Below are 11,352 nucleotides of genomic sequence, written 5' to 3' on the forward strand. Positions count from 1 at the left end.
TCTAGTCTTGCGACTGTGATCAGGCAGGCTGGCATATGAAAATTCAAGTTTAGGTGATTTTTAAATTCTATATCGGCCAGCTGTAAGTGTTTTCATGTTTTAATGCTGTATTTGTGACCTAATTTTACAACACCGTCAATCTGCGCACAATAGTACTTTTGTAATAAAACGCATTTAAAAACAATGGGTAAAAAATGCAAGCTTCAGAAAAATTTACGTCGCCTTGCTGTTTTTTTTTTGTTGTTTTTTTTTTTTTTTTTTTTTTTGGAGTGTCAATTCATTGCCTTGCTGGTCGGTGAATTGACACTCCAGTAGATAAATCCTGGGCATCATTGTGTTCCCTATTCATAGGGAGTTTTAAAATTTAAAATCCTTGATGATTTTTCTTCAATGAATTCGCCTCCTTCCTTCCTTCCAGATCACAAAAGAATACCTTTGGCAAAAACTATACCTTGTTGTATTCACAAATTCATGGCGAATGCAATGAGCAAAGAATCAACTCCATATGCCATTGTGTCAGTACATTAAGATGGTTTATGTAAGTACCTGTAGATTATTTTCTCGATGTCTTCTGTACATATTGATTTATTCGTCCATCCGGGTGTCTACTGCTGTATTTCCCACACTGCCTATCATATGAAGCTGAAACTTAGCCAATCCATTCCTCTGCCCTGTAGACAACAAAGAACCAATAAATCGAATTTTGATAAATGTGCATATATCGACGGTTTTCTAGCATTTGATGTTAGATGGACTATTAATTCCATAAAGGGGACTTTCATTGTGTAAGATGTCTCTAGGATGAATGTAAAGGCAGAATTTTAGGTGGCACACATCACTTTTTGGGGATCCCTACTACCATAGTGTTTGATACGGGAAAAGTTTTGTGAAAGTCACAAACGTAGTCATTTTCATGAAGCTTTTATGCCAGGTAGCATTGAACTTTTTTTGTAGCAAACAAAAATTTCTTTTGATCAGCTAAACTTGTCGTATGTAGACTGCTAATGGCTATATAGAGACAAGGCCGTATATTATAATGTACTTTCATGGTGCAAAACTGACTATTTTATGCCTATTTTACAAAAATGGGATGGAGAGGATAGATGCATGCATTAACAATGTCAACAGTGCACAGTGCTTGCATTGTAGGCAACATATTTTAATCTACACTGAGTTTTTGTCAAATATGCAAGCTTTATGTCTCAATTGATGATAATTAACCATATCATGATCTCCAATATAGGAATAGAATGTCCACCACCTCCACCACTACCCCCCAACTATGTTTGTCGACAACAGTTACTAGATGAAATGGTCAGTAAATTATGTCAATCTACCATGGACCCAAATAGTTATGGAACAAGTTTAACAGTGACTGGAGCTGGTGGATTTGGCAAAACGTCTGTTGCTATTGCTTTCTGTCATTGTCCTGAGGTAAAGGAACAATTTACAGATGGTGTTGTGTTTATAGAACTTGGACCACAAGCTACTGATCCCAGTATGAAACTGAGCCAATTGTATCACTTACTAACTGGTCAATATTTAAAACAAGGTGACATCAATCATGCTGAACAGGAAATCAATAAACTTACAAGCCTCTGTCATAATCTTCTCGTCATTATTGATGATGTGTGGCATGTTGAAGATGCTGAGCCAATAGTAAAGGCATTTAGTAACTGTAAAATAGTCCTCACTACCAGGATGAATGACATTGAACAATACATACCTACCAAACAGGTAGTTAGTGTAGGTCCAATGGAGAAAAGTGAAGCTATCTCTCTACTCACCTATGGAGTAATTGATATCGGTCAACTGTCACAAGAGGATGTGAGCTTACTTGATGAACTAGCTCAAGATGTCCACCTGTGGCCACTGCTTCTGTCCCTCATCAGAGGACAATTGTCACATAATTTAAGACATCAGAATTTATCTCATCATGAAGCCATTAATTATGTACAAGTTAAATTATTTAATAAAGGTTTGACAGCTTTTGACAAAAACGACATTGACAAAAGTCGTAAATATGCAGTAAAGGTTTGCATTGAAGTGACCTTGGAATTACTGAGAAAGATGTTGGCAGATAAATTAAAATCGTTAATATTGTTTACAGGAATTGGTACTTCATTGCAAATGGAGTCATTGCCTAATCTATGGAATATTGCTGAATATGAAGCGATAGATGCAGCTAATGCACTGTGGAACTATGGATTAATACAATATACAGATATCAGATTGCCCCCACACAACAACGCATATCAGTGTATAGAGGTTCATGCTACTATCAGTCAATACATAATCGAAAATATGAACAGTAATGAAGTGCACATTTTGTCACCGATGGTTGGATTGGGTACATATGAATCTGTTCTTGAAGGTATGATACTCTCGGTTCAAAGATCTTACGGAACACAGGATGTGTCATCACTACCAGCTGTGGATTATTTGAAATATCGACTTGGTATTATTGAACACATAGTTTTGCCATTCCATCTCAAGCAGATAAACACATTTTTAATATACGAGCCGCATTATCTCTCAGGTATAATACAACACATACAAGGAGATCTTGTGATATTGCACTGCCCAAAAAATGGCATAATAGCTCCTCCAAACATTCAAGCCTTATTAAAGTCGGTGTCTGAGCAAATTAAATCACTGGTTAATGACTGTCAAAGAATATTATATAATGCTCAGAAAATTAGTAGGAGATTGCGTCAAAGTTATGAAAAGTTCCTTACACAAAAAGACTATTCAAGTTTAATTCAAGTAATTGAACAGCATAATTTAACTAATTCTATTGCATCTGTAGCACAAAATGCAGTTACAGTGGTTAAACAGGTTATCTCAATCTGTGATGGAGAACTGCAATATTCCATAACAGAGAGATGTGAGAAGATTCAAACTATGACAAGTGAGTATAATCCTCTCATTTTAAACATATTGCCTCATATTAAGTTACATATAAAACTAATTCAACAAATTAATAGTGCTCTATTAGCTGGTTCATCTTGCATTGAGCAAATGTGTCACTACATTAAGTCTAGAAAGATTCAAGAAGAGTACAACTTACTGAAAATGAATTGGCTCATCAAACTAAAGGATGTTGCTCCTAATTATGTATATCAAATAACTTCACAGCAAGTATACACGTTGAAGTACTAATCAATAGTTCATAATCATTATCATTAATTTTGTTAATTGAAATAATTATTTAATATCAATTAAAGATCATACAGTAAATAGTTAATTTTAATATCATCTAGCTAGCTACATATGTATTAAGTACTGGCCAGTTTACCTATGTATTATTGATGGATTTCCAAACGAGGCTTTCAATAGTAGCAGTGGACGAGTCGCTGCGTGCTTTTGACAGACTTTAAACATTAATATAGATCACAATTTAGCAGATTTAGTTATAAATGATACAAAGGAACTAACTACAATACCATACAATTACAACTGAACTAGCAATACATAGTTTATTAGCTAAGCCTTATTGGAAACACTGTATACACTACATGTAAACGTCATGCAGACTTTACAATAGGAGAACAAACAACATCACTCACCACAAGTGTATGTATTGATCCACTTACCCAGTGGTGTAAATGCATTGCTCTTATGTATGCTTGCAGTTGTATCCAAGCACCTACACTATGAAACTGATCCTGTAACCTTTAAGTTGTGGTTTACGGGTGGTCATAAGGTGTATAGTCAGTACTATGACTCTTAATGAGCAACTGCAATTCAAAACAAACAAATTCTATTTCTCAGCCACTGAAAATGAAGGTCAAAACCTGAACTTAAATTTAGAGAGATTTCAATCATTTTATAAAATGTTGTAAAATACTGTATGTTTCCATATTTACATCTTACCCCAATTGAAGAATTCTTTTGATAATGGATGTTATATGTATGAATGCTTTATTAGAGTAAACTCAACTGAAGTTCTATCATGTCTGTGTATAAGCAGTGGTATATCTAGGAGGTCCTACTCATAGGTATTTGTATGCAAGATCAATGTACTCTAATAAAGTAGTCATGGCAATCAAAGCAGACAAAATTATTGTTATAACAATCTATGTAGTTAAAAAAATATTCTATTTACTTTATTAGTAATAGCTATATATATATATATATATAGCTGGATTTGACTTGCTAAAACAATTGGAGGGTATACATATATTCCTCAGACACCTACATTGAACTATCCTTGAACAGGCAGTTAGCTATCTTGTGCCCCACTTACCAAACCAGTAAGTATAGATTGTTAACCACTGGTGTTAAGGTGTTTTATATGCAGTACACATAATGTCCTAATCATCATTACATCCACTGAACTACTGTTCGTTTGAACAGTTGTTTTGTTATATATGCATGTCCACACAATTTTAAAGATTTTAATCCCTATTATTATGCAGGTCTAGCCTTCTTACATGTCTATACAATAATAAGTGCCATACTAACTGAAGTGTTGTTAGACAATACTGAGTAGAACCATGAATGAGTAGGAGGGCTATATGAAGTATCACATACTATATCTGTCACATCATTTTCTGTATTAACATGTTTAGCCTTCTCACAGTTCCATAGTGAGATAATTACTTCTTTGCTGGTAAGAATCGAAGTAACTGAGTTTCAGATAACAGCTGTTGTGGCTCCTTAGGTGCATGCCTAGATTGCATGCATACATGTAGATCAAATCAATGTGGATTATTTTACATTCAACAGCGTTTTAGTATCAGAATTCTAACTCTCTGTACTTACAGCATTTTATGATTCTCACAGGTTCCTATTCAGATAGCTCTTGCAATGATGTGGCTACATGATGACAATGACATGTGCAGTAATATAGAATTACTGGTGATGAACACAAAACAAAGTTCCAAGTGTGCATGCACATCTATTTATGGTAAATTGTTAAATGAATACACAGGATTTGTAAAAGAGCTGGCTATCCACTGCAGATAAGTGACAGTTCTATGAGAGTAATATCTAGCTGATCTATCGCCCACATTATTGGATGACTATATTCAATAACAATCTTCATTATCAGTATAACAAATCCAATACTGGATGATAATAGTATACAAACTATTTTAAAAATTGAGAAAGGGAATAGGGATTACCAAAAAAGCCACAATACAAGAAAACATCATCAGCTCATTTTCTGCTGAATTTGTCAACTCTGCTAGTAAGAGAAACAAACCCAGCCAGGAGGATGAAGGCCACATTTCTTGCTCTGTCTGTAGGTTGTTGAGCATGATCTATTGAGATGAATTGCTATCGTGCCAGAACCACTACCACTACTATGGTAGGTATCTCTTGTCTGAGACTTTGGTAGCTACTACTGTATGTTTGTACCTTCAATCCATTGCTCTGATCTTGTCTCAGCAGGAACCTTGTCCTTAGCTGATTGGCCTCTAGCAGATGTCTTGACCTTTCCAAACAGGACATCTGCCCATCTAGTAATGAACTATATTATCCTCCACCTCCCCACCCCCCGGGTATGGTGGGGATTTGACTATTTAAAACTTCTAATTCTCCAAAATTCTAATTCTCCATCATTAGTCATTCTAATTTTCTAATTCTATTTAAAAATTCTAATTTTTCATTATGAAATATGTCATGTCTCATGACAAATTTCATAATAATGAAAAAATTGACTGTTGCCCCTAGCAACCTATATTTGTAGGTGTCAATGTTTTAAGTCACCTCTCCAAGTTTTAAAAGGATAGCATATATAAGTCATGAGACATGACATGTTGAAGTTGCAATTTTCCCATACATTGTCAAAGAGAGGGGCAACAGTTTCCCCTTCTCGGTAATCACACAAATCATGGGATTTATAGGATGTCATATCTTATGACCTATATACACTATCCATTTAAAATTTGGAGAGATTATTGTTAACATTCACACCTACAAATTATGTAATATTGATATATATGTACTTTTGAATTTCTGGTCTTTGCATAATTACGCTGAAATGCCTCATTTTTGTGATTGCCCAGAAAGGGAAACTGCAGCCCTCTCACATAGATATGTATGGGAAAACCACAAATTTCAAAATGTCGTATCTTATGACATATATATGCTATCCCTTCAAAATTTGGGGAAGTTACTTTAGATGTTATCACCTAAAAATGATAGGAAATTCAGGTTGCTAGGGGTAACAGTTACTTCTATATGCTATATAAAGCCTTATTATGGAATGTGTCTATTGATGGGGGTACAACTAGTGGTCAAATTGCCACGTAGCATGGCTACATTACTGTAAAGTTTAGGAAACAGAGTTGTTATGTAGTTTGTGAGTTAAACAAATGCCAAAAATTTCAAATGGTCACTAGAATTTCAGATCAAAATTATACCAAATCCCCAACTTATCTAGCTATCCTGGGAGGTGGATAATGGAGCTTACTACATATAGGTGCATTATAGCTAGGCCTGAGACAAATACAGTAAGCTCAAAATTTTGCCCAAAATCACTGTGAAAAAGATGGGATATAATATGATATTTCCAGTGGCTTATTGAATACAAATAAGCTTTAATATAAATCCTGTATTACACTCATCTTATACTTTAGTATAATGCATACTATACTATTGCATGTATGGTTTCAGTTTATTTACCACATTACTTGAAATAGCTTATAGCTATCTGATATAATACCCACACTATACCATCACATATATGGTTTCAGTATGTTTAACACATTAACTGAAGCCTTACGTGGGGTTGTTAGTATAATACAGGTTATATCAAGCTTTTTTGTATTCAATAAGCCACTGGAAATACCATCTTATATCCCTCTTTTTTCACAGTGAATACTTTCAGGAATTTCCCAAAATTTTCACCTATTATTCCCCTTTAGTGTTCCCATTATGCTTGTATTATGCTCCTAAGTTAGCAACATTTTTTACAGTTATTTTGGAACATTACAAGCGAATGCTCTATTAGACTATTTTACTACAAAGTGACTGTTCTGTTAGAGAGTATCAATCTAAGGAACTGCATTTGAGTGTCACTGCATTTGAGTGCTCTATTGCAGTTTTCAGTTTCCACTAACTGCTCTATTAGAGAATATCAATATATATTTTTATGCAATAAGCCTAATAATACTAGCACTATGCTGGTACAGTACACCAGCCTTTTTTTGGCATGCCGGCAATATTGACGCGGGTCTATACTCTTCGATTTTCTTCACATAGCTCATGTGATAGTGCACTGTGCAACACATACAGTACTGTAGCACACTGGCCACACAACTATTCGTGTCTCACTTCTTGTACACGTGATCATGAGTGCAATCGATTTGCAATTATTGTGATACCCACTCAACAAGGTGAACACACATACAATAGTGACACCCATTCAGTGTCTCATACAGTTTACTAGTACGTAATGTCAGTTTATCACTATGATACACTCACAAAGGCCTTAACTTGCCTTCGTCTGTAGCTTCCTTCTTGCAGGTTGTGTAGATGTCCATAGCTTTTCCACACTTAAATTTATTTCTTCAGGATCTCAGTAGGACCTCTAGAGTCAGTAGCACTTCTTCCTTAAGGCCTCCAGAGACCTCAACCTAGAAAGTGCACTAGGAGTGAGACCTGAGGTTAAAATGAGTGAGATTTGCTTACGTATGCATGAGGTCTCGTCTTATAGAAAAGCTCCTGTAAAAATTGCAAAATTTACAACTCTGTTCGGCTATTTTCACTCCATTTTTAGCTATTAGAGTACTGTTTAGTGCTTTGCCAAGAGATTTGAATTTACATGAGAGATTAATTTTCCAGGAATTGCAATGTGTGAGATGGAAAACCATGCATGAGACAGCCATCTGATGCGTCACGTGCAATGTGTGAGAGTTGAGGTGTCTGGGCCTCAGGTAACAGGTCGAGCTGTGTGAACCTCTAGAGTACACACACTGACATACACACACACATGCCACAAACATATAATAAAACACGCACTGACACACAAACACATAACTTGTGTGTGTCAGTGTAAATATGTGCTTGCGCAGTGTACAATATAAGGGAAAATTATTGCTTGGATAGAATGGCCAATCAAAAGTAAATTTGATTGGCCATTTCTGAAATTGCGTGGCCATAAGATAGAGGTGTACAATTTTGGTGTGCAAAGGACACCCCGCAGTGCGAAGCACAAGTCTTCTAGGGGGGTCTGGGGGCAAGCCCCCCCAGGAAATTTTTGAAAAAGGATCACTCTGAGATTGAATCTGAGACCACTTTCAGCTACTTATCACTGAACTTTAAGCACATGCATTTTACAGAGAATTAATTGTTTATTAGTAATACATGTACAAAATTTGTGTTGCTGCATACATATTTTACAAAAAAAAACTATGAATCAATGTATTGTACAGCCAGTTTGTAGACTTAGCAGGGCTAAATGCTTTGTTACAAGTGGTGTTGAGTCAGCACAGATTAAATTATTAACTAGCTATTGCTAAAGTTTCTCTTGTGCATAGCAATAGATCAAAACTTACTCTCGAACTATCTGTGTGCAGAACACTTTTATCACCTGACTTTCATTCCACTTTCTCCAGCCAGTACATTCTCTACAGATTCTAACCACAAAATGGCCATCCTATACTTAATATCGTACCTCCACTTCGCAAACGCTACTTTCTTTTCTTCTCCTGGAAAGCGCCACTCGTGTAGTCAGTGTAGTGATCGCTTCTTCACAACATCGACAGTAACCCACAATCGATAATTGGGGTAAATACGAGGTGCAGTGCTCTAGCTTACGCATGCGCATCGAGTCGATGCTTCGACGGGATCGAGACTTCACGTAGCGATTAATAGCTTCGGTAAGGAAGGTAACGATACGACAATAATAATAGCTATAATAATACATGTTGTAAAGACTAATAATAAAGAATTACAGTTGTAAAAAAAATTGATCAGCACAAATGGCCGACCAACGGCTACATTGATCGGTCAACCATATGAGTCAACAGCATCACTTGGTCGGAAATGGCCGATGGCCGACCGTTATATTGTACTCTGTTGCGTACTCAGAGGTTCACACATGTAGAGAGTGCAGATTCTCATCAGTAGCGGCTGGGCTATCACATTACCAACCAAAAAGAGCGACAATTTTCTTTACACAATTCCATGTATATTACAGGAATTTCGCACATTCGGACCTTTTTGTCTCCGATGAAAATGTCTACAATTCGTTATGCATTATCCACTAAACCTCAGGAAACACTTTTTGCGCGGTGGTTTGTGCACAGACCATGCAGGCTATAAGTCTTTTGTGTACCCTTTCTTTAGATAAAATTGATAATAATAATAATGATGCGAATAGAGTGAGCTACTTGTTGGATAGTGCGAGTGAATCCCAGCGTTCGAGGGGTCCTCCACTTCCAGAAATGTCGTCGATGACTATGGAAATTTGGCTATTTTTATTAGAAATGTAGAATTTTTTGTTGGAAATTCAGAAATATGTAATTGAAATTTTAAATACATAAATCCATACGAACGAAATTTTTATAATGTTTGGCATCGAATTTTGGTTAAATTTCTGAGAGGTCACATGCACTGGTACCCTCGCCCCAACCACGATAGAGTTGTTCTATACTATATGCGTAGCTATTTTGTACCATACGCGTATGGTACATACCGTATCAGGGGCGGATCCAGACTTTTAAAAGGGGGGGTTCCACTTTGAAATTGCAACTTCAGCCTAGCTGTATAAGTTGAAGACCAAAAAAAAAAAGGTCATCACCTGCTGACAATAGCTGCCACTTCACCAACTATATTTCCTTCCAAATTTATAACTAGATATATAGCTTGCTACACTACTCCTCAAAAGACCACTGCATGTGACTGCTCTATTAGAGTATCTCGATTTGACTGCTCTATTAGAGTATCTCGAGTGAGAAGGCTTTTCAAAAGGGGGGTTCCATGGAACCCTTGGAACCCCCCCTGGATCCGCCCCTGCGTATATATGCGTATACTCGTAATGTTACGGTACAACCATACGCGTATAGTACGGAAAATCGTACCATCTGACTCTGAGTATAGGCATTATAGCTAACCTGCTTTGCGTATAATATCAAGCAGAAGGTTTTTGCACTGCCGTACCTATTGTAGGGTCCGCAATGAAAAAAATCGATAATCACGAAATCACTCCCCTACTCTTTCAACCTGTAGGGCATATCAAAGTATTTTTCTACGTACCAATAAACCTTATTTATCTTTCTCCATACGACGGGAATCGCGATTGTTTTATGCTGGAAATTGTCAAAAATTGCGCGCTCTCCGGATGAAGCATGTGTTCCTTCCCATACTTGGCATATATAGTCCTGGTCTATACCTGATTATAACCCACAGCAGAAATAAATCGATTTGCTACTGTGGATTTGGTACGGAGCTACTCTTTGCTAAAAATCGGCCGAAAATCACGTATTTTTTAATTCGGAGCAACCCAGCAATCAACAAAAGGAAAGCCCACAAACCTTCACTATACAGCAATATAGTTTGGTCATCACTTCATGCACAGCGCAAGTTTCATATGGATTTGAGCTTTCTTTCCATCAAACTATAAGCGGCATGAAGTTTCTTCCTAGCGCGTCTGAGACTAAAATGGGAGGCGTGGCTGCAATAACTCCAAGTTTTAGTTTCTCCAGCAATTGATTTAGATATCAATATTATGTTGTGACCACCTAATGGTATTAGTTTCCAACTAGAAGTGGATCACGTGATTATGGATTGATTTTTCGTGTGCATTATAGCTGTACATGGTTAGCTATGTAGTGGTATAATCTAGGCAAATTTCACTAGTATTTTATCAACATTTGACTAAGACACCACTAACGAAGCTACTAGAATTAGGCATAGTAAAACTTGGGTCCTACCAAAAATGGCAGGGTTGTGTGCATGTAAGATCGAGTTACTCTAATAGAACAGTCATATAAATAGTCGTGGTATTTTAACAGATATGAAGCAGACAGCTGACAAAGACTATTGTATATTATATATATTTTTAGAACCAACAAAAAAACATTTACATCAGTGATTATAAGTTTAGCTAGTTTGTACTTAATTTCTTCTTTAAAGTAATTGGAGGTACAGTATGTCCTCAATCTTTTTTTTACAGCAGGCTGCAGGCAGTTACTCTGTGCTATATTATATATATGAGCCTTTAACAAACAAGAGATTTTAGGTTTTTCACCCATAGCTAATAGAAGGGTATTGCTTATTTTTGGCCTTATCGTGAGAAATACCAAAGACTTGTTGGATAACTGTTATACCAACAGCCACAATGTACTGAGTGCTCTATAATATATGTATAACATGCACTTTGTAGAGCTGTCTATGCAT

At 36.3% G+C, this 11,352-nt stretch overlaps 1 protein-coding gene across 1 annotated transcript in view; it reads left to right on the top strand.

Moving 5' to 3' along the window:
• Positions 1-3,221, top strand: part of LOC136247844 (uncharacterized) — a 49,678-nt gene extending 46,457 nt beyond the window's left edge. Inside the window, exon 15 of the mRNA XM_066039665.1 lies at positions 1,244-3,221. Coding sequence (XP_065895737.1) covers positions 1,244-3,162 — 1,919 coding nt within the window. The 3' untranslated portion in view covers positions 3,163-3,221. The remainder of the gene's footprint in view (positions 1-1,243) is intronic.
• The last annotated feature ends 8,131 nt before the right edge of the window (positions 3,222-11,352 follow it).

Source organism: Dysidea avara, chromosome 2 (genome assembly GCF_963678975.1).
Source record: "Dysidea avara chromosome 2, odDysAvar1.4, whole genome shotgun sequence".
NCBI classification, from domain to species: domain Eukaryota; kingdom Metazoa; phylum Porifera; class Demospongiae; order Dictyoceratida; family Dysideidae; genus Dysidea; species Dysidea avara.